The sequence below is a fragment of the Falco peregrinus genome, chromosome 2 (assembly GCF_023634155.1).
Source record: "Falco peregrinus isolate bFalPer1 chromosome 2, bFalPer1.pri, whole genome shotgun sequence".
NCBI lineage: Eukaryota > Metazoa > Chordata > Aves > Falconiformes > Falconidae > Falco > Falco peregrinus.
Genome location: NC_073722.1, coordinates 19625721 through 19649937, shown reverse-complemented (window position 1 = coordinate 19649937; position 24217 = coordinate 19625721). Strand labels below are relative to the sequence as shown.

Below are 24217 nucleotides of genomic sequence, written 5' to 3'. Positions count from 1 at the left end.
CATCTTCCATTGGTTTCAGTAGGGGCTTTTAGCAAAACCGAGAACAGGGATTTATCCTATATAAAACAGGACTACAATCTTTTTGATCCTTGCTATGATAGACCAAATTCTGACATGGTATCAGCTAGCGCAATTTCAACTGGGAGAATTGAACATGCTTACACAGGACAGCATTTAGTTGAAAGCTGGTATACAGAAACAATTATGTGGCTTTTTAGCTACCTTGAGATGGTTTTTTTTCTATGATGACTCCAAAAGAAAGTTCCATCAGCTGTTCTGACTGCTAGAAATTCTCCCATCACTGTGCAGTCACACTTTTAAAGTTCTCAGGGAGGAGGGTAAATATCAGTTAACTTCAATCAAGCAACTAAGCTACAGCAGCCACAGTGGCCAGGGTCTGCTAAAAATTATAATAAGAAAACACAGAAATTGAGAATGCTTGTATTGCCCAGTATTTTGTGGTGCTACTGCGATTGGAAAACATGATTCTCCAACTACGGTAATGAACACTTTTTTTACATTAAGACAAGATACAGTTCCACACTGAACTTCCCTAGCCAGTCTAATCAGGTACAAAGTGGTACACCTCTGAGATCTCTAACTGCTCACAAAGGCAGATGCCAGTAGAATGCCACTCTAAACTTTTTCCAACTTAACAGTTTTTGTCCTTGTCAGCAAAAGAAAGGAATCAAATCAGCAGATTATATATACTTTGAAATCACTTTCAGATCAGGCACATTGGTTATAAAAGCTCTTAAAAATACTAAAATTGGTGAAGAAGCCCAGAGTGAAGAATAATTTTAGTTTTGTAACTTAGATGCAGAACTTCATCAACAATGCTGCTTGCTTTCTAACTATCTCTACTACATATAAAACACTCCTAAAAACCTGACAAGAAGGAATCTCTCAGCTGCTTCAAGGAACTGAAATTTGGTGTGACAGCAATAGGCATGAAAGAGTAAAGGGTTTTTTTTATGATGTGGTAGCAGTCTTGACTCAGATAAAACAAACTGAAATTTCTGACATCATCTGAAATCCTGCTGTCAATCCCTGGAATGGGGACTAGGATCGCCAAGGAAAGTAAACTAAATACTGTGGCACCTGCCTTGGCCACAGGGATGACATGCCGCTATACTGGAGATTGCTGCTTAGACAGCCAGGCACTGATAATCTCTGCTGTTCCCTTAGCTGGTTTCCAGACCTAAAGAGGAGTCACCCAGCATGTTCAGACAAGCCAGCCATGTTTTACCAGGATTAGATAAAGCAATAAAGAAACTAAAGTGAGGAAGACCGAGTTAAAAAAAAAAAAAAAAGTAAAGAAAATTAGGTGAGCACTTAGAAAGGAGATACGAAAAAAGGGAATTCAGAAGGAACTTAAAAGAAGAAAATAGGGGAAGATGACTAGTGGATGCAGGAATGCAAAGAACAAAAAATGGTAATAATGTCAAGAAGAAACAATAACAAAGACGAAGAATAGCAAAAGGAGCAACAGGAGCTTCAAACAAGGATTTCATGAAGGAGTAAGAAGTAAGGAAGCTTGACGACAAAAGAAGTAGAGTGAAATGGTCTTTAGGGCTCCTGTTTCCCCATCTATTTTTACTCATTTTCAGTACTTATTTTTGGCTATGTGTCTTGCATCTTCCAGGAAAAATGAGGATTCACTGGTTTCTTTGAATCCTTTCTCTTATTTCTGAAGGGGAAAGAAAATAAAAATAAAAATCAGAGTTATTAATAAGGTTTTTTAATATTCATGGGGAACTGACTATCATGAATGTATGTCCTAAGCCACCTTCCCACATTTCTAATACACTTGTGCAAACTTTGGTTTGCACACGAGCATGAGAATTTGTTAGGGTAAATCATAAGTGATAAAGAAAGACTGGACTTTGTATATGCAAAAGATAGAAGGTTAGCAAGCATTTACTAGGAAGCTTGGCCCTCAGGCATTTTTAAACAGGTTCACCCTATATTCTTTCTCTGTGGGAAAATCACCTAGAAAAGTATTTTTAAATTAAATTAAAATAATTTATTACAAGCTCTCCACATCCAGGAAAAGCATTGCTGTGAGCATGCCCAGGAAATGATATGGGCCTTAATGTACCACAGATACTAGGCATAAATCATGAATATCATCAAAATTGCCTTTAAACAGATTTGTCAATTTCTTGTGCGAGTTGAACTATTTTGTCCATTTTTCTTTACTCTCAAACAATTCTGCTTGTGTTGCACTACAGACTGAATTTGATTGGAATACTTAAGCATTTCCAGTGATGATTCTAAAGGAGAGTGCGCCAGAAGTCTATCAGTCATTCTGCCTCACAGGGAGTGCAAATGTTGGACTAGAAGCCTTCTCTTCTGGGACATGATAAAGCACACAGTTATTAGCAAAACACATTCACATGACATCGAAGAAAGCACCGATCAGACAGTTACAAATTGGACTTACATCAAATGTGTCAAGCTCTCACAACAGAATTCTGCAAGACACGGAAGCGCTGCTTGCTTTCTCCTTGATCTACCTCTACAGCTTTCAGTGCAGCATGTTGTACTACATCCATGCCAGACCAGACCTGCCCACAGCCCCAGTGAATATACAGTCTTCTCACCAGCCATGCAATTACAACTCTTTCTGGACTGGGTTTAACAGTGATACTAAAAAATTCCTCCCCTCTTCTTTTTCCTCCTCCCTCCCTTCCTCCCTTTTCCGCTACCCCTTCTACCCAGTAAGGGCAGCCAACCATCGCTGCCAGAGGAAGACAAGCAACTCTCCTACCAGGCTTGGTAGAAACTGGAAAAAACCAAACCCTGAGACACACAAGAATCAAAAGGAAAAGAGACAGACGTTAGGTCAATGAGGAGAGTAATTATTTCACTGGAAAATTTTGGTGTTGATGAGAAGCCGAAATCTCCATGCTAGCAAGGAGCCAGGAACAATTTCTACTGTAGGTGCCCAAACTGCATTACCTTGTACCACTGGCAAGGTTAGCAGCCATGTAAGTACTATACAAAAATACTGAAATCTGTGAAAATAGAGGATTTCTTGGGTTCTTAGGCATCCCAAAATATCAATGAATAGAGCCTAAAGAGTTCAGAAAAAGAAAAACAAAAGAAAAACAAGAAAAAATTGAAAACCAGAATATTTTATTCTGTGACAATTTAATATTTTAAAAAACAAAGTATTTTTTTTAAGGTCTGGTTTGAAATGAGAAGTCCAGCCAAAAAAATCAGTTTTGCTCCTCCAAAACTTCGAGCTTTTTTTCTGATGAAATTTGTATTCATGGTATTAGTACCTATGATATGGGAGCTTCCCCTGAATTTATATTTTTACCGAAATTTTTCTACTCAGTTCTAACCATCTACATCCTCCCCTTACAAAAACATGATACAGCTTGCCTTAATTTAGCTTTTGGTGGCAGAGATTGTATTTTGGGTTCCTAGGGAGTTGCACAGCACTTAAATTGAGTCCCCAAACCCACCAGTGCTTTTGAATACAGGTATAACAACAAAATTTGTATGCAGGATTAGAAAGAAAAAGATGGATGGTAGAGTTTCTAAGGTGCCAACCTAGAAGAAAACTTGTCTCTATGAAACCGCAGGAGACAAAAAGGAAGGCTAGGGGGTGGGGAAAAAGGTTTGCATCCACACCACTGAACCGTCATTCAGAAAACCCATAAACCTCCATCTTGGTCACACAATTCTGGAGACCCTGTGGCTCTCAGGTTATTGGCCTAGTTGAAAAGGAATCAATAAACAGGACCGATACACATCAGTGATTTAACCCTCTATAATGGTCTCTAAAGGAGGCACTTACCTGTAATTCATTGTGTGAAGCACACAAGCCAAGAAGCTCTGTGCTATGATAAAACTTCTCTAATTCTTCAATTTTATGTTCACAAAGGGCTTTCCCAGTTCAGTATTTTTTCAACAGAGGGAAAAGAAAAATCTGACATTTTCCCTATACTCCTGAATAAATACATTGAGGAAGTACTCAATCCATTTGCCAAATCACACAGTACGCAGCATCGTATGGCAGCGTTCATTCAGCAAAGGAAGGAGAGTAAAAGTTCAAGCCAACTTTTACACTTTGTAGTGCATGGCGTAACACATGAATCCTTCTCAGCACTGACATCTTATTTTTAAATTATATTTTAAGTCACTCAGCCACGTGTGGAGCTATTCTTTCTCAACGGTTTAAAACTGTTTGTTCCTCTTCTGGTAAAGTTCACTTTATTAATTTCTGTCTCTATTTCTCTACGTTGTTGTATATTTCTTCTGAGTATTCCACAGTGTTAGCAATGTTTGCTGTTGTTTGAAAAGGTTAATGCATCTTTTCCCTCTCTCAGATCCTTTATGAAGATACTTAACAAACAATTGGTACCCAACACTGACCCTGCAGAAACAGATTTTTCATTAAAACTAGAAACAATGCTGTTGATATCACTACTCACTGAGAACAATCTGTCATTCCCAAAGCTGAGCTTTTCTTATTACATGCAGCCTACTGGGGTTTCATTTTTTTGTGGGGTTTGGTTGGCAGAGAAGGGGGGTGGGCAAGGGGAAAGGCGAGTGTTACTGCATTTTTCAAGGTATTCAATAGAACTGCAAAATCATTAAAACAAAGGCACTGGGAAACAGTTAACTAATCATTAGTTAATGTATATTATTAATCAATCATTAATTGTCAATAATATTTACTTGTCTGATGGAGAAGCTGAAATATACAGGGAAGTCAGGGCACTGATATACTAAACCAGATACAGCTCAAAGCCAGGTAACAGGACCTACGTTTGTAATCAATCTAACAGCTGGTTTTGAACAAGTGACATTTCCAAAAGGTGCATCACCCCCCCCCCCCCCCTTTCTATATTCTTAACAATTTGGAGACATCATTCAAAATTAGTACAAATAAAAAAAAGAGGGAATAAGGTCAATGCTGCAGCATGCTCAAGAAAAGTGTAATGTTTCTGCTTTGTGCACTTAAAATTACCCAGCATTTGTAACTAAAAATAATCTTTGTCTGCTACATCAACCAAAATTGTTTTCCATCTGCTGCAAGTTTATCAGAATACACGCTGTCCCTTCTTCCCATTTTCTTCATACACAGTAGGTGCAAAAGAAATTTCATTAAGCATTCTTTTTTAAAGGCTTACATATGGAAAACTACGAAATCAAGAACAAAAGAGACAATAAATATCATGAAAGCATTTGCAACTGAAAAAGCAAAGACACCGAATAATTTCAAGCATCAAAGGACACCATGAAGTAGCAGCAACTTTAAAACAATAACAGAGAGAAACACCAAAACACCATTACCTTGAATTCTTTTTCAATGTTGGCCAACTTGGCAAGTTCATTGCTGAGTTCTAGAGCAGTAAGTACCGGATCTTCACTGGAGAGGGACAGGTAAGCCGGACTAGCCAGTCCTTTGTATGCATTTATTCTTGACCTTGAGTGACTGAAAGAATCATGCTTTTGCTTCTCTGTACAGTCATTACATTTGCAGAAATAATCATGAGGTCTCTCTATCCTTGCTCCTTTCATCAGTAGCATGTGCACAACTTCGTATTTTTGGCAGTGGGCAGCTAAAATTATGGGAGTGATATCTGGAGAAAAGCGGGGTACCGTCTTCGTCGTAGGAATAAAAATCATCATCCTGGAGCTCCTGCTCACAAGGGCTCAGAGTCAGTCGCTTATTTACTGAAAACCCAGGATGATTCAAAATTGCTTCCACTATCCTAATGTAGCCCTTGCTGATTGCAAGCAGCAGGGCATCTCCAATCCGTGCCAAGTTCTCTTTCTTTAACAGAAGTTCTGTCACTTCCAAATGTTCATTCCCCACAGCAAGCTGCAAGGCGTTTTGGCCCATGTAGTCAACACAGTTGACATTCAGTGTTTTCGACTCCTCCAGCATTTTGCGCACCACAGGTATGTTCCCATACTCTGCTGCATCTAGAAAGCGCTCTTCTTCAGCTGTAAGACTGGTGCCCCTGTTGTTGAACATGAATGCTGGGCCTCTAATGGCCTGTCGCCTTCCCTTTTCCCTCATCATAGTCATACGTCTCAGTGACGGACTCTCTTCAATGTACCTACAGAGAAAACAAAAAGGCAACAGGATTTCACCATGTTGGTTATTTGTAGCTTCCACTACTGTGGCTACAATCATGACTTATTTTGGCCCTTGTCATTTGCCCATCTATAGACAAGAAGTATTCTTTATTGTGATCCTTCTGCCTTTGTGCTTGCGTGTTTGCAATCTAAAGGCACTTACAGGTTCAATGCCACAGGCCATTTCTGTTTTGTTTACCATGGTCAAGAGTGGTTGTGGGTTGTTTTTTTTCTTTACGTAAGACATCTCTTCAGAAAACCCTCTCAACTCACTTTAGTATGTATACAAAATGAAAAAACATCTACTGTACTACTTCCAGTAGTAATTAATACTACCTACCATAAGCACTCAAGCTGATGGTTTAAGGAAGACAATATTTATGCTTACCATATTGTAGTTCACATAAATGAGAGGTGAAAACAAGCTTTCTTCCCGATGTCTGGCCAAGCAATACACAGTGAAGCCTGATCTCAGACTTCTCATCCAGTGTTACTACTAGAAGCATTAACCAAGTCTGGAAGATTCTACTCACGAGTCAGTCTGGCTAAATTATAAGTCTTTGAAAAACAACAGTTCATGCACATTCAACACATTTTCTGGATGCTAGTAACTAAACTGCTCACAGATTGAGACACTGGGCATGATCCAGTATGGACTGGGATCAGCTCTCACTCCACTTGGACTTCTGCAATGCCGTGGGTTATGTTGGGCCTATTTCTATTATCCATCTACCATTCCAGAAGCTGAAAAGATGCTACCTGATGTTATTACATGAGTATATACATATCTTTAAAAGCCTTCATGCATTCTTGTAATACAATCAAGAAAAATGGGAAAGCCAAAGATCTACTGAATGAAAATGAAAACAGGGATGGCAAGCTGTACTGGAAAAAGGAAACCTGGGTGGAGTAAAGGGAGATTGTTTAGGAAAGGGAACTGAGAACCAGGGAGGCTGTGAACTCCCCTCAAAAACTGAGTGCAAGAACAGAAAGAGGGGAAAAAAAAAAAAGGGGGGGGGGGGGGCGGTAAAAGAAAGGGTGAGCAAGCTAAATCAGGAAAGTCAGAAACTGGAATTATGAACCAGTGAAGGTACTGACTGAGAGCAGCAGGGAGCAAACAGGAATGGTCTGAGAGAACCAACAGATCAGATGCTGAGCTGGATCTAACAAGTTAAGGAGACTAAAGAGGGGAGAGGAGGTTCAGATAAGTGAGACTAGGAGCTGCAAAGAAAACATACCTAGGACAAGAGGTTGAGAAGCAGACACTACCTAGCTGGAGAAAACAGCAACAGGAAACAACTGCCTGGCAAGGCCTCAAACAACAGAATAGAGGGGATTAGGCTAAAGTGACCACAGCTAAAGGAAGAACAAAATCATTTATGCCTGCCAGAGCAGATGCCAAAGGCCTAAAAAGTTATTTGGGATACCATAACCTTCCTTCACTACCGTCTGCAAATAAATGTGAAATCTATCAGCAATCTCCCTTTCCTTTCTAGTCCAGCTTAATACTGAGAAAGACAGCCTCCAGCTGCTATCAGTTAATCCATTAGCTCAAGGAATAGAGATCACTTGAGCTGATTTGATGGGCACAGAGACACCAGTGCAACTGATAAACAATATATGAATTAAAGGACGGTGTGCTTTGAATACATATAACACTATATATACACTATATAGGGACAAACAAACCTTATACATTTCAAATTTGGTCCTTAAGTCCTACGTGCCTCTGTTCCTCATCTATAGAAAAAGAACAGTTGGATGTTACACAGACATTGTGAAAATTAATTTATTCACTTTGGCAGATACAAGAGTAAAAGGCCAGACAAAAAAACTGAAGAGGAAATGAATCTTCTACTCCCAGTACAAAAGCCAGGTAATGTGCATTAAGAGAGCTGTGGGTCCACACAATGAATGATGAAGGCAAAACAAAATATTAAACGGCCCTTTTTAAGCAAACCCAATTCGTCTGCAAAAGGACAGAATTAAGGCAAAACCACCACACACACTTTGGCACACACAAAGACTAAGCATTTAAGTGAACACAATGGAACCTGCTCAGGCAGCTTTAAAAGCCGCATATTCTCATTGCTCCAGGTTCAAATCCACAACCAGAGCAACAGCCTCTTAAATGCAGGTGGGTTTTTTTCTGTGTGATCTTTCAACAATGAGCGTAGCTATATTACCACTGCACAAAATATGCCTGTTGACATCAATGGATTTCCCCATGTGTAGCAATGTCAGCCCTAACAGTTTTCATCAGGCATAACTAATTCTATTCAGGTTATAAGAATACGTCTGGCCTTCCAGCTATCTGCATCAGTTGTAATAAATTCAGCAAAATATAAAGTCTTAATCACTTTATCACAGCTATAAATATCATGAAAGCTAGTCCATGCTCTGAACATTTCAGTTAACACAAATGGGCATTTCCAATGCAGACCAAGTGAAGGGACTGTGATAATCATTACCAAGGGCAGGCTTCTCCTGGGATGAAGCATTTGATCTTTTTACATTTTCATCTGTGGTTGGTGTTTCTGGACTACCAGAGATGACCTGAGTGGCACTGCAGTACAAGCAATGCTGACTGGTGTTCACTTTTTGAAGTACGTGCCAAAACTGCTTTGTCAAAATGACAGGATCTTTTTTTTTTTTTTTTTTTTTTCCTCTCTCCTCACTTTTGTACCACTTTAAGTCTATGAAACAGGCTCCACAACAGAGTGGATTTGTGACTCTAACTGTTAAACATAGAATTGATTTAATGTCTTAAAGCTCAGGCATATTTCACATTTGGGAGTACCCTAGATATAAGGATAGAGTGCACGTGGCGAAAAGCCACACCATGCTACTACCTTATTCCCCAACAAAATCTTAAGTAAAACCAGATATAACTCTTTTCAGAGTTACCTTTTAAACAAGATCTCATTGTCTGATATGCTGTTATGTTTCTATTCTTCCTCCACATCTAAAAACATCGTCACAGAAATATAGTTGTTTACCGTAAGGTTATGAAGAAAAAAGTATGGGTATTAAAAAGTAAAAAAGACAAAGAACAACTTGACACACTCTGACTTCTTGATTTAAGACAACTCTAAACTGCCACCCTGAATCTCATTTATCTCTTATGAAATACATAACAATATATTTCCCTCTTTACATTCAGTTTAATTTTTCAGAATATTTTGAAATATGACACTTACTTTCTGGTTTAGATACCTTTCTTTCAAAACCCACTGTCTGACGAAGATGACTCATCTGACTTCCGTAAAAAGATATATATCCTTCCAAAGGTGTTACATTAGAATATCTTCCCAACAAGAAAGATATCCTTAGCTATAAATCTTGTGACAAAAATGATATATTTGAAGTGACTGCAGTATCTTCTCAAAATAAAGATGAAAGTTGCTTGGTATTTGAATGGCTACAATATTGTCCAGACTTCAAAAAAAACCACCAACCAACCAAAAAGCAAAAAATCTTGTACAGCACCACACAGCCAGAAGACTGTTAGGTTCATCCATACCTCTCTGCTCTCTTCTTCCCCTCTTCCCTCAGCAAATTCAAAGACCTCGAAGTCAGCGCAGCTCTGGTCAGAGTACTGCAGGCAAGAAGCACTGGGTACAAGGTCTCCTATTCCATTTTCTGCTCTCCTGTTCTTTCATCTAATATTTTTAGGCTATCCCAACGCATTAAGGAAATGGTTAAAATTTTAGTTTTAACTGTTTAACCATTTTCAGCACATTCTATATGTAATATTTGTCAACTGAAATAAAACAACAAAATCTCAAGTTGCATCTCTAAATATCATTAGACTGGCTTAAAAATATGATTAAAATAGAACTAAGTGTGCATTAATTATTTGTGTTCTATTTCCTAAAGCCTTTAAAGTTCATATTCTCAACCTTGTCTCTGTAAGAAGCTGACAACTTACATTAAAAGAGGAAAGGAGAGATGGAAATCGTGATGTTCCTATTCCCAACTGTTCCCAAAATAGTTGAAAGAACACAAAAATTTAAAAATCTGTAGAACGCATGGCAAAAAATCCAAAAGAACACCAAGCAAGAAAAATGCCCAGTTGTTTTACATTAACTCTTCAGCAAAGATACACCATGACATTAAGTAAAGTTCTAGTCCTAGTACACAGGTTCCATAATTATACTACGTGGTATGCAGCAGGAAGGTGAGAGGAGAGAATTCCTTTACTTGTCCCCTTTACTGACATGAAGCAGCATTTTTGCTCCTGCAGTTTTTTCCACAACCATTTTTCACCTTACACAGCAGAAAAATGGCCAAGGGGTCTATAAAGCTTCAAGCCTCCATTTGCTGCTCAGCACAAATAAGCAGCATGGAACTGGAGAAGAGCAATTGCTTTAACTCAAGTACACCAGTTCCACCACATCTGGACACATTTCACTTGGTCTGAAGTGTGCACCAGTTAGGCTGCTGTTTCAAGGAACCACAGAGCTTCACTGGCAAGAAGGAAGAACTTCAGGAACTCTGCACCAACCTTCAGAATCATTCATTCATCACTGTGAAATAAGGATGGTCTCAAATTAGAAGTTTTATATACTAACTATACTACTACCAGCTTAAGTCTAGTTCATTGCTTCATACTTAGGCAAACTCTCAGTAACTTCAGCAATAGCTGTAAATGAACATAACTTACTAGAAGACAATTAACCAAGACGTGACAGGACCCTAAGTCAGCCCCTTGTTGAATAACACAAAAGCAGGGCACCTCTATTTCAGCTTTGCTGAGAACTCTCACATTACTGAGGCCACGGCTCCTAAAGGAGTAAACCACCTCTCAAGGTCTTTACCTAACAATAAGTATCACAAACTTTCACATCGAGCAATGTTATGTACACTCTGAACAACATGTATGCTACATACCAGGTAATGTCGTAAGACACAAAAACCTATCCTATATTATAACATATTTATCTTTACCTTAAATATTTTCATCTAAAATGTATGACCTTTACATGCCCAATAAAAAAATATTTGTTAAAAAATTTCCACTAAACAAGCAATGGCCACTTGCCTCCTGTTTCGCATGCATCACATTTAGTATGACCTTTTATTGCATCGTATGTTGCATGGATAGAGTTACTCCTATGTACAAAGCTAGAAATTTGAGCAGCACAGCAACTGTAAAGGACTGAAGTAAGCATGATGATTCCTCTGCTTCTACCATGAATTGTTTCAATTACAGATTTCTACTCTGTTAGCTCAACTATCTCTTTTCATGCTCAGACTTTCAGCATTGTAGTAGAAGGGCAGAAACGTGGGACAAACAGTTGACCTGAGAATTCCTTGTGTTCTGCTGTTCACTGCCTCATCAACAGCAATTCAAAAGATTTATAATCTTGTTCCTAAGTCTATTTTTTAACAGTGAAAATTGCATAAGCAATTTTAAAAGAAAAGAAGTTAGAGAAACATTCTTGGCCTTCCCAGATCTGTAGAGCAATTTTCTAACATTTGTACTGAAGAACAATTCACCCTGAACTGTTAAATGCAATAAAGAATGGCATCAACAATTTACAAGGCAGTTTACCCCACTGCTAAACTGCACTGCAACACTAGTGATCTTGATTCCATTCTAACCCTGGAAAGGAAATGCAGTCCAGTGATTACAGACAGATCAGATAAGCGCATCACAGAAACAGCGATGTGCACGCACATTTAAAAGCAGCAAACCAGAGTGAGCCGCATAGGAGATGCCAATTGTGCCTCTTGTTCTGCTAAAACTAATGTCTGAGGTCCCAGTTTTAAAACAAAGGAATGATGATTGCCTTACACATGCACATATCTATGTGCAAAATTTTTAGCTCGTGACTCCTGAGATCTCTTAAACTAAGTGATCTCAAGCATGTGTTTTGTTACCATCACAGGAAAAGACTATCAATCCATGTGAGGTAGCAGCTCCTGGCCCCGTGCAGGGCCACAGGCAGTTAGAGGAGCAATCCCTCCCCACCCTCACTACCGCTTGCAAACCAAGGCTTTTCCAACCCTCCAAGCTCTGCTACAGCCATGTGCCTGAAGAGGCTGCTGGTAAATTTGTTTCTTCACCAGTAAAAACAGTGTCACACCCATGTATGTTTTCATGGAAGCTTGCATGTGCAGACACAATTTGGGAATCTCTGCACCAAATCTAAAATGTATTAAAATGAGAGCTTCCTTCTCCCTTCTGTGAACTACTGCCTGGGCTTTCCAGAAGAGGGAGGCTAATTCAGCTGAACAGCAGAACATAAATCAGGCCAGCCGAAAATCTGACTCAGGTCTATACTCTCCCACTGGTCTGAAACGACATAATCCATCATCCAAAATGCCCTCATGTCAGCTCACAGAAGTTCTGGCTCCGAACTGGAAAGAATTAGTCAAAAAATGGAACAAAACGGAATGAGATATCAGGAGGAGGTATACACACAGTTAGTTTGTTCCTTCTCCTCCTGCCCCACAAACTATGCAGAGCTTTTTCCTGCCATTACTCTTCACTAACTCCTCAACAGAAAATACCAACCATCTGAATTCCTGTGGGAAAATAAGGACTATATTTTGATGCCAGGAGTGCATCTACGCACACACAGAAAAAGGCAAACAACTCACCAGGAAAGAACCAAGCTAACAAGGCTGTGGCAACAAAGAATTTTAAAGCTCCTATTACACTCAGTCCTTTGCGTTCTGTCGTTCCACTCGGGAAACTAAGCTACGATTTTCAGAGACTCAGAAAATCAAGCTTTCGATGCCTACAACATTTAATTTACAGGTTTTGCTCACATTTATCCTACTGGGGCATATAGTACCTTGTGAAACAAGTATTACATCTAGTCTGCAGTCTTAGTGGGAATCTGAGGTTAATTACATTTTCCAGCAATATTTGGCGGAGGAGGGAGCCAGCTGTACACTGACAGGTACCTTGCACAGGTTACAGCTTTCAGAGTGAAACCATTTCAAATACCAACTAAGTGCATCTTCTTGCGCAAACTACTTCACATATTCCTGTCTCTTTCCCCTGGCACTGTTTGTCAGTACCGAATATTTAAGACCATAAATTCTTCCTGTCAAGGATTCTCATACCCACTTTGTGTACACTAGAGCCTTACGCATATCAATCTTGGTGCATTATGAGCAAACTGATATTCATTTATTTCATTAACATATGCTATGATTTTAGGCATTAGTAGCAAACGCAAAATGTTACTCCAGAAGAAAAATCGCAGTGCTATGCTGAGGATGACCACGGGCACATAACAGGGGAAAAGGCAGTTGTGGGTCTTTTGCCTCTATGCCCTGTCAGTTCAATACGCTCCTGCGGCACTGACTAATGTCAGCCCTTTTGTCAGTCCACAGGGCAGTGGCTCACAATCACTGCTGAGATCAACTCCTGGGCCAGGATCATAAGAATTATATACTAGGGAGCAATTCCAAGAGTAGGAGCTTACTCCAGGCTCAAATGCCTATAGCTGTGCAAACTGAACTCCAGTTTTATCCCCTGGTGGCATAATACCCATTTCCTAAAGGAATATGCCAACAGTTCTAGGAGGACACTAACCTAAAAGGGATCCAGAAGTTTAGGACTCATAGCTTAAATTCAGCTGAGCTAGCTTCATCTGTCTAAAAATAAAGTGTCTGAGTCTAAACTATATCCTCTAGGCTCTTCTTATGGTGAACGAAGAAAGACAGGCACCTCAAGAGAGAAAATAAATGACTACGCTGCTTTGGCCACTGCCGTTTCCTCTCTCAGTCCATCAACTACAGAGAGAGCCCAGACAAACGACTTAAACCCAGCAAACTTTCAGACAGCTCAAGACTTGTGAAAGACACTCTTGCTCGAAGTCTGGATCACCAGGTACAGTGTATTTGTGAAGAATTTCTGCGCCAGGATGGTAAAAAGCACTTTTATTTGTAGTTATCCCATTCCAAGCACTACTCTAATTATTTCTGTACTTTACATTTGTCTCTAGGGTGATTTTAATTGAAGCTGCTTCTATAAACGCTGAATATGTTATCTTAAAACTCAAAACAAAGTGTGTGTCACCCAGTAATTAAAATATTTAATTAAGAACTAAATATTGTCCTGCAAGTATAAAATAATCAAGTAATCCTCACAGGCAAGTCTGTCTAAATTGCAGCGCGTTATAAATGTAAGTGAATAATTAATGGACAACTTTCATTTTCTAAGTCAAAGAAAGTTAACATTCCCACCCCTGTTAGTAAAACCGAATTTGTTTCTCTTGCAGTAAGTCTAGGCATGGTCAGTATGTATGTATATATATATGACTGCATCTTAAAAAACCTGAAATTTCTGACGACGACATCAAACAGGACAAGATGCATCTCAAGAACTGAGGCTTTTCTGCACAGGTGTCCTAGATTTCTGTGGGGAGTCTGGTTTTATCACAGCCTAGATTTTTTAAAAAATATAAAAGGGATGCATTAGCGCTGCCCGTACATGAGGGTAGAGTGGGTTCTCTAAACCTCCCTCAGCCGAGCCAACAATTAGGTTTTGCCGCCGGCTACGCTAACGGCCGGGGGTAGGGGGGGGAGGAAAGAAGAGGGAATCTCCTCCGCCCCGGCACGCCTGCCCGCTGCCCCCACCTCGCCCGGAGCCGGGGCCGGGCAGGGAGCGGGGCGGGCAGGCGGCGGCCGGACCGTCCCCTCAGGCACTTTCTCCGGAGCCTCCGCGCCCCAGCCGCCAGCGCCGGCCCCATCTCCCGCCCCAGCCGCCGCTCGGGGCCAGGCCGGGCGGCTGCGCTGCCGCCGCGGCCCCAGGCTCGGCGGGACGGGCCGAGCGCCGCAACTTGCCGGGGTCCGGCGGGCGGCCCCCACGGCCGCTCCGGGGGAGCTGCCGGCCAGCGCCCGCTACGCGCCCCCCGGGCCCCACTTACATGGTGCTGGCAAACGGGGGGGGCGGGTAGTAGCCGTAGGGCTCCCGGAGGGTTTTCACAGCTCTGTGAGGCGGCGGCGGGGGCTCCGGCCCCCCGTTGACGCCTCTCCAGCCGCGGCGCCGGCGCTGCTGCTCCTCGTCTTCTGCCTCCTCCTTCTCCTCCTCCTGCTGCGGGGGGAAGGTCACTCTCCCTTGCTCCTTGCTTTTCCTGCTCTTGCTCGACATGGTCAGGGTCCCCTCAGGCGGCGGCTGCTGCTCCCGCTCCCGGCCGGCCTCGCCCGGCAGCGTGTGTGGCGGGGAAGGCGGCGGGAGGAGGAGGAGGAGGACAGCCCTGCCCGGCGGGGGACCGCGCACCTGGAGGGGACAAGCCCCTCACCACAAAACCCGCCGCCCCTCCGCCCTCGCCTCCCGCCGCCCGGTAGGACGGCAGCGCGATGCGGGGGCCGGGAAGTGCCGGGGAGGCGAGCAAGAGACCGGGCTCCCGGCGGCAGCTCTACCCCTCTCCTCTCCCTGTCATCATCCCTCGCTAGGACAGCATCGCTACTGAGGCGGCGGGGGCGAGCCGCGCCGGAGAGGAGCAGCCGCCTACCGCAGCGGGCGCTCGGGAGAGGAGGGGACGCCCCTGGCCCCCCCGCCCGCCTGGCCCCGCGGGTGGGGGCGAGGGGGAGGTGCCGCTGGCGCGGGGCCGGTACAAGTGCGGCTCGGCCGCCGCTGAGGTGAAGCCGCCCCCCGGCACGGCCGATCATCGGGTGCCAGTACCGCCGCGGCGGCGGGACCCGCGGGAGCTGCCCGCAAAGGCGGTGCCGGGCCCGTCCGGCGCTGCGCGGGAAGCTGGGCCGGGCTTCTGAGGCAGCGGCTGCCGGCAGGCAGGTAGTTCCGGGCCGTTCTTGTGAGAAACGTTCGGCCCTACGCTGCCAACAGCTGAAGTTAAAATTTTCAGGTAAAAAGAGGTTTTCTGATCGGCTCGCTGGTGGTAAAAGCGAGTCGGGGTTGCCAGAGTGCGCCAGGTGGCCCTGCCTTGGGCTTGGCTGGTGGAATCCTGCGCGGTGTCAAGCTAAGGAACCGGGAGGCTGTTAAGACGCTCATTGCATGTAATCAAGGCTAATTATGCTCTACAGATACCAGTTGCAAAGATTCGTGCTGTACGGAGACATATAATCTCTTTCTTATTATGAGGGGTTTTTTTGATGCGTTATGACATAGGGGAAAATTACCCTGTGATAGACCTGCGATCCCATTAAAATTGAGGCTGAGCATGTGTGCGTTTATACACAGTATGCAGAACAGTAGGTACACACAGACTACATGCCTTGATTTATATATACAGCAAAGCTATTCCTTTGCCTATGTGCTGCTGAGATGCCGTTTTCTTCTCGCTTTAAACTTTTTTGAAGCATTGTGTGGCTATCGGTATAAATTTGCGTGAATCTATGTTCTTTGAACACAGGTCCTCCTGAAACTGAAATTCATGTAAGTTTTCCAATGACTTCAGAGAAAGTGGACCTTAAATCCATGTATGGCTGCTCTGGTAGAATTCTCTCCGCCGAGCATCATTAAGCAGTCTCAGCACAGAGCAGTCATTACCTCACACTGTACACTGTTCTCAGTATCAGACCAAAAGGGGTTTTGCCTTTGCTGTTTCCCATGTGTACAAAATTTATACTCGTGAAGGGCAGGAAAATCCAACCAAGAGTTTCACAGAGATAATTTACCCAGCTACAGCTTCGAAGAAAGAACTGGGTTTTGTTTTCATCAGTTTTAATTAGTTTGCATCGTGACTTTGAATTAATTGGGGAAGTGGGTTTTTTATGTCTTTCATGACATGGTAGAGCAAATTTTGCTCTCTAAGAAACTAATATATCGTGTAGCTACTTTAACTTTGAAGTACTTTGGGTTATTAATTTAGGATGTCTAGGTGTCTAACCTAATTATACATATGGTATCGACGTTACATATTTTAGAGCACAGCAGTGCAACAATCCTTGCATGAAACCTTGCACTCTTGCAGGGGGCTTTTGACTTAGAAAAATGTTACTGCCCACATTGTATTCATTTTAAAAAAAAATTGTCCTCTATCATTACAATGGGCTACAGGAATGGACTTTCAATTGCCCCTAGAATTTCCCTTGAGAACAAAACATAAAAGCACAGCTGAATGTACATGAAAATGCTCTTGCTTCCCAAATGTATGTTCAGAGCAAGGCTTCAACATACCAAGGTTTTGTTTTCTTTTCAGGAATTCATAAAAGAGGGGTTTAATATTGGTTCTTAGTTTTAAGAAAGTTATATTCTTGCTTTTTCTGTTGTGCTTCCTATCGCTAATTTGAATTACGGGTTCTGTGGACTGTATTTTCTATTATTTGAGTATTGTCTAAATAGAGATTGTTCTGGTGTTTCTACAATGAAAGGTAATGACTGCTATCTATGCAATTATCCAAGTCACTGATAATACTTGACTTGGAAGTCATCCTTGTAGAAGCCTTCAATGATACATCCCTCCATTTCAAGGGGTAAAATGATGATAACTTTCCAGCTAATACATATTTCATGCTGTAGAACTTTCACCTGAACTTTTGCTGTATTTTGCTTCTGAGAATGCTCTGTGAGACAGCGGCAAAAAACCCCCACCCTTATTAAAGTCATGGTACAGCACTATAACCGATGTGTAGAGGGCCATATTTTTTTACTACACGATACTCCTGCAACATGGTTTTCTGACCAATCTGATTCTCCTCACTGCCAATGTTAAAGAGGAAATGCCAGTCAAATTTTTCAAGGAAGAGAGCATTCCTTTTTGATGCTGAAGGAGAAGGGTAATGTAAGAAAAAATTACCAAATTCTTTTCTTTTTCTCACCATACTGTTACAAAGCCACCAAGCCAAAATACATGGTTCCTAATGTGCATTTAGAGTAAGTGCTTTTCTTCATCCTGCTCTTCCTGCTTGACTTGCTTTCTGGTCAATTTTGGCCAGCATTTGCTTGCATTTGAATTCTACAACACAATAACAATGGAGAAATTTTCCCCTTTATTTATTTGAAGGAGATCCTACCTGAAAAACAGCCAAGATGGCAACAAAATAATCCATTACAAATCTCAAATGTACTTAGTATGGTTACAGTCTTAGAAATATTGTGTGTTTCCAACTGAAATGTGTAGGGAAACAATTTCAGTCCCAAGAAAATGATGTGTAGAAAATTTACCACAGTTTGAGGTATCAGGCTGATACCAGAACATGGTATTGGAACAGGGATATGAAGATCCTTGCCTGATTAAATTTCAGCCATCATTCCCTCACCTGACAGTAAGAATTTAAAAATCATTGCTGTATCTTGGTGGTGTGGTTGAGGCTCTGAAGTGCCTTATTCAGAAAAATAAAATGCATGAAACCACACTTTTGAAACACCAGGACAAGTGAGAAACCTAACAGTAGTGAAATTGCACCTACAAAATCCTGGGCATGGCCAAATGTTCTTGAGAAGGGATTTCTGTTCATGAGTGATGTACACATTTTTGAAAACATTAACAATCTCAATAATGCCAGTGTTCCAAAATCATTATTCTTCTCAAAAACGTGTAATATTACCAAAGTATCAGGTAGATGTCAACAGGACCAAACTGCAGAAAGCAGGGGAAAAGGATGAGTAGATTTGAAATACGAGGCAGAGCAATACAGGGAACCTTGTGCTCTCTGTGTTTTCCACTGATGAGACTTTACAGTCAAAGGCTGCCAATCTAGTACATTTTGTGAACACTAACTTGAATTTACAGGGTTTTGAAGTGATGTCATTTCAATTTAGAAAACCTTTTCCTCAAAGTTGCTTAGACAAGAGTAAAATAATGAAAAGTATACTACTACAAGGACAGAGAGAACAGAAAAGCCTGAAAGTTTTACAGCAAATAATGAAATGTAGCAGATACAGTATTGTATTACTGAAGGTACTAGATTATTCTTCATACTCTTGGGTTTTTTTGTTTTTTGGGGGGGGATTTTTTGTTTGTTTGGTTAGGTTTTTTGTTGGTTTTTTTTAGGATATGGATTTAATGCCATAACTATTTCAGGTTTGAGCCAGAATACAATCATTCTTTGCACTGGACTGGTTTGATCAAGACAGGGTGGAATTAGATTGGAATGAGGTTTTGTTTATATGGATTGACTACTCTCTAGTGGAATCTTTCTGTTCTCCTCAAAATCATGAGAAATACGCAATTCAGATTTTTAAATTTCTGTTGAGAGTATTCTTCAGCTGGAAGTGACCAAAACCCAGCTCTTCTGAATTGAAATAAGGTGTCTAAAGAACCCACAGCAATAAATTTCCTTGAAATATCGTCAAAAACATTAATTCCATATTTCTCATTTTTTTCAGCTTCTTTAAGTTAGGCAAATTAATGGAGTAAAAATCTGAAATACATAACAGCAGAGCTGGCATTCAGTATACAAAAATATCAGGAAATATATTCAGATTCTTAGACTGAACTAGCATAGCAGTATTTCAGATCTATAAGGCACCTAACTGAGTGGGTATGCAAATCAGTAAGACTGTGACAAGTGGTGAGGGAAAAGGTCATTTAATGAATATACTTTGGGGGTTTCTTTTACCAGAATGTCTCTGAGAGGTACTTTTCAATGGTGTTAATTTGAAAATAAACCTAACCTGCTTGTTGACACCAAGACCTTCTTGTTGAAACTAAGTGATTTAGATTTAAGAACCAGCAAGATCCAAGAAACTGCTAGTAACCATTTCCCTTGCAGAACAACCTTGTATGTCATATGATTATGCCAAATGATTATTTTCCTGACTTATAAAAAGTAAGAGTATCTTCTCTCAAGAGACAAAACTGTTTTTTATTTGCTTGAAGTGACAGGTAAAGAGAGGCAAAAAGACACAGTAATGCTAGAAATAGAATCCAGGTCGTGCAGTACACTGAACCCTTCTCTAACGTGTGTGTACTACTTTCATGAAAATTGGGAAGTTGGTGGGAGTAGCAACAGTGTAATGAAAGCAAAATTGGCCTTCTTTGCCTCATACTGGGAATTTGCCTACTTGCCAAGAACCCAGTGTTTTCAAGGACATTTAGCTCCTACATCAAGGACTTCTATGAAAGTCTAAACAGGTTAATCAGCATGAAGAAAAAAGATGGAGTGATGTGATGTCACTGATCTGTAAGCAGATCTCAGCCTCAGAACTAATATTATGGTTTAAGGCTTTTAAATGAGATGAAGAGATAAATTCTTGAGACTTCAGCCTGTAATTTCATGCATGCTGTGTAACCATTCAGGCCCATGCAAAGTGAGTGGGTATGAAATACTGTCAAATCACCTACTGGAAACCAGGCCCTCAGAGCTGTGTGTTACAGTTGTATTACGTAGTCTGCTTTATGATATTAAAAGGCTACTGAAGTCTCCTGCCAATAAAACCATTAGATAGATACTAGCTACATTTTCAAAGGTCTGCAAAATGTCTTTCTAGACAAAATAGACAAATACTTTTTTTTTTTTTTTGCATTAAGTAGCAACTGTGTGTACATTTACATATTTGCACCTGCCACTTCCTTTTTTCTAAGGCAAACCAGATATGTCTGTAAACATATCCAATGTCCTTGCACATGTCTGAATGGATCCAGAGAATCCTGAACCTATGCCAGTTAAGTTTTATTCCTCTCTTTTCACTCATACTGGTAGAAATTAGAAGTTAACAGAAGTGCTACTAAGAAAGGGACTACGGGATCAATTCCCTTAGCTGTACATTGCCCTGGGGACTGTATGTAGCTTATAAACTTTAAAAAGTATACTTTAATAAGATTTGGTTTTCTTTTCATTTATATACTCCTTGAAAATGTAAACGTGAATCTTAGTCTATTGCTGAGTGCTGGCAACCATGTGGTAAGTAAACGTGTTGTCACAAGACAACACATTTAACAACTAATTTTTCTTCAGACATGGGTGGATGAAGGTAATATCCCCGTGCTGGTTGGTAAAAAAATTTATCACTTGGATGTATTCAGCATTTCAACTAATGAAATTGAGAGTTGCAATGGATATATGGAGTGCAGAGTAGTGCTTATTTTAGCAGATTAGCAATGATTTCTGTCCTGTGCAAGTAATTAAGTCTGAATATATTTGGACACAGTTTGACATTTCTCTGATTGGACAAGCAGGATTTGAGGCACTGTGGGGATCAGAATGGGGAAGCAGGACATAGTAAAAATAATAGCAAGAGACAAACAGGTCAAGTGATGAATTGGAACAGTTCACGATGATTTTTAAATCCAGAAACAAGTGGATTTTTCACACTGTTTTGTGAATTGATACTGTAATATATTTTAATTTGTGGATACATTCTCCTTTGTGACACCTTAGCAGAAAGAAATTTAAACAGCAGCTTACTTCATAAAAACAAATCTGAGTGACAAGCATGGCTCCCTGCGGAGGAGAAAACCCTTCATCCTGGTTTGCACCATTCAAAGCTCCATTGTCCAGGATGTCTGGTGATTTTGACTGGAAGATTACCTGACTCTGTCATGGTTCAGAGCCTAATTTTCTTAAATTACATCAGAACCCTTTGATAAATATCATCTGGTACTAACTACTTGCCATACCTCAAAGCATTAAATTCCTCTTGTTGGAAAAGGAATAAATACCACAGTGCAGAGTGTTGATTGAAAATGTAATCTTTGCTTCCATGGGCTTCTGTGGAATATGTGATCACACTTAACCACAGGTGCTAAATGTTTGGGTGACAGCAACTCAGTGGGTCATCCAAAACCACTACTTTGCTATGGTGGAGGAATGGGCAACTACAAGGGGAAGAGATGGAAAGAAGATCCTGCTAAGTAGTGCAGCTATGCTGTGAGTGGGAGTACATCCTCCGGCAGAGATCCTGAGTCATTTGTGGCCAAGTGAGAAAGTAGTTCAGTACCTGGTATGGCAAGAATCACGTTTCCAGCTCTACCAAATAATTCTTACCCCTGAAATGTTTTGCTGTTCACTGCACAGTGAAGCACTGAGCACTTAGCATATCATTCCCAAATGACCAGAAGATAATATTGGCAACTGGTGGATTAGTCCTGAGCCTTTTGTTAATAAACTTCTTATGAAGAGGCCATATCTGATCTCTGAAATAAGATGTGCTCAGAGACATTCATTAGGAATTAATCAGAATCAATATAAGAGACACAGTGAAGCTATATACTTGTCTGATTAAAGCAGCCACAGGATGCCAACAGCCTGCTTTTGCATAGCACACTCGGCATTTAACTCATGCCAGGTCCAGGTGTCCTACAAAGCTGGGGATCCCGTATACATATTCTGTGTTATGAAATGAGAATAATTCCTATACGTGTTTTTGTTACAGTTTTCCTGTCTTATATGTAAGAAAAGCCACTTTGTAGAAAAGGGAGTGAGGAAATGTCAAGTTTCAAGCAGTGGAGAGGTGCTCAATAACAGAAAGAAAAAAACAAACAGGATCTTTCTGTGAGAAGAGACTACATTTACTGGTAACAATCTTCAAAGTGACTGACAGGAAAGATGGGAAAGTATGGAAAAAGGGAGACATGACCATACTTATAAATTATTCCCTGAAGCCAATTTAAAATATAGTGAAGATGCAACAACTTTTGCCATGAAAATTACAATAACTCTACTGTTGTCAGTAACAGGTGGATGTCCCATGCAATTAATACCTGTTTTGGCGGGGGAGATGGTTGTAGAAGTGAAAGTAATGTTAAAGAACCTCAGCACTCCTGTCTTTCAGCAGTCCCTGTAGTACCCTGGCATGTGTGACCAGGTGTTGACACAGATGTGGAAGTCAGATTTCCAACTTCAGGAAAGCAAAAACTTTTAAGGATATTGTCGCGTTTTCAGTGAGTTCAGGTCAATGGAAACATTGCAATCATTTTCAGTGGAGTTTCAGTTTAATATTTAGCTTCTAATAAAAGCAGTTACTTGTGTTCATGAAAAGCTGGAAGAAATTTTCCCAGGGTTTCAGAACACAGCCAAATCCAGGTGGGCTGGTACTGAAACAACTTAAGGAGAAAAAGTAAATCTCAGGAGGCCCTCATAGGTTGCATTAATTTTTAAAACACCATGTCCTGGTTTTTAGGAGTAAACAGCAACTACAGTTCCCATTAAAACTCAGAAAATGAGACCAGAGATGCTAATTCAGCAGAAGAGCAGTAGAAGGCAGGCGATTTTGCAACATGACAGACATAGGTAACATAACAGACGTGTAAGAAAAGGCCTTTTGTGCAGAAAGCATTTATATGCCCATAGCAGAGGTATTTCCATCTCCCTCAATATTTTTCATTACATTGCCACAGCTGCTGTGTGGAAACTGCCTGTGACAATGAAATCTTTGCCTAGGAATCCCCTCTGACAGGCTTCTAGAGTCTACTAACAGGGATTTGGTACCAATAGGGAGCTCAAATACAATTTCATCTTAATGTAAGATGAAAGTGAGAGGTAGAGTAAACACTGAAAAATTGGAATTGGGAGCATCAAAATTAATCTATAATGGAGATACAAACTGTTTCCTTATCAGATGAAACAGCTGTTGACAGAAATATGTGCCTGGCAAGTCAGAGATTTTGGAAAATCAGGAATCTGCACATCATGGACTTTGATGTGGGCATGGAATTAATTTGAAGAAATTAAAAGATTATTCCAGGGCTTGTTAAAAACACACATGTAAATATACATCCTAGGTGTAAACTCAGTAAGTTAAAAGACATACAGAATTATTTTTTAAAATTACAAAAATAAAGATATGGCCAAAATGGGATTCTGAAATTAATAAAACCTTTCTTACATATGTAATCATCAAATATAACTAACTTGCAGTATTAGGTAAAAAAATTTCACACGCTTAAACTTTCTATTTTTGAAATTATATCATAAGCCATCAAAGGGTGACCATTTAACTTCTTAACATTCGAGGTGCTTTCACTTTAAAACAAGCTATTAGCTTTGTCCATTTTTGAACAGTCTGTTTTCAGTTTCAGATAGCGCTTAACATATTTCAGTATAATTTCAGCAAACATTTTAGCAAGAGTTAATCTGTTATGTTACCTGTTCTGTCTGACACTCAAAAATGGAAAGGACTGATTACACATGAGTATATGACTATCTGATAGAGAGGATGTCTCAAGTCATACATGAGTGACAGAAATGTATCTTGACTTCTCTGTTCTTTCTTCTTGACACACTGTAATGAAGATGCTTGTAC

At 40.7% G+C, this 24217-nt stretch overlaps 1 protein-coding gene across 1 annotated transcript in view; it reads right to left on the bottom strand.

Annotated features, from left to right (window-relative positions):
• Nucleotides 1–15781, bottom strand: part of TRPC3 (transient receptor potential cation channel subfamily C member 3) — a 44772-nt gene extending 28991 nt beyond the window's left edge. Inside the window, 3 exon segments of the mRNA XM_055797466.1 lie at nucleotides 5314–5616; nucleotides 5618–6086; nucleotides 14997–15781. Coding sequence (XP_055653441.1) covers nucleotides 5314–5616; nucleotides 5618–6086; nucleotides 14997–15220 — 996 coding nt within the window. The 5' untranslated portion in view covers nucleotides 15221–15781.
• Between the last annotated feature and the right edge of the window lie 8436 nt (nucleotides 15782–24217).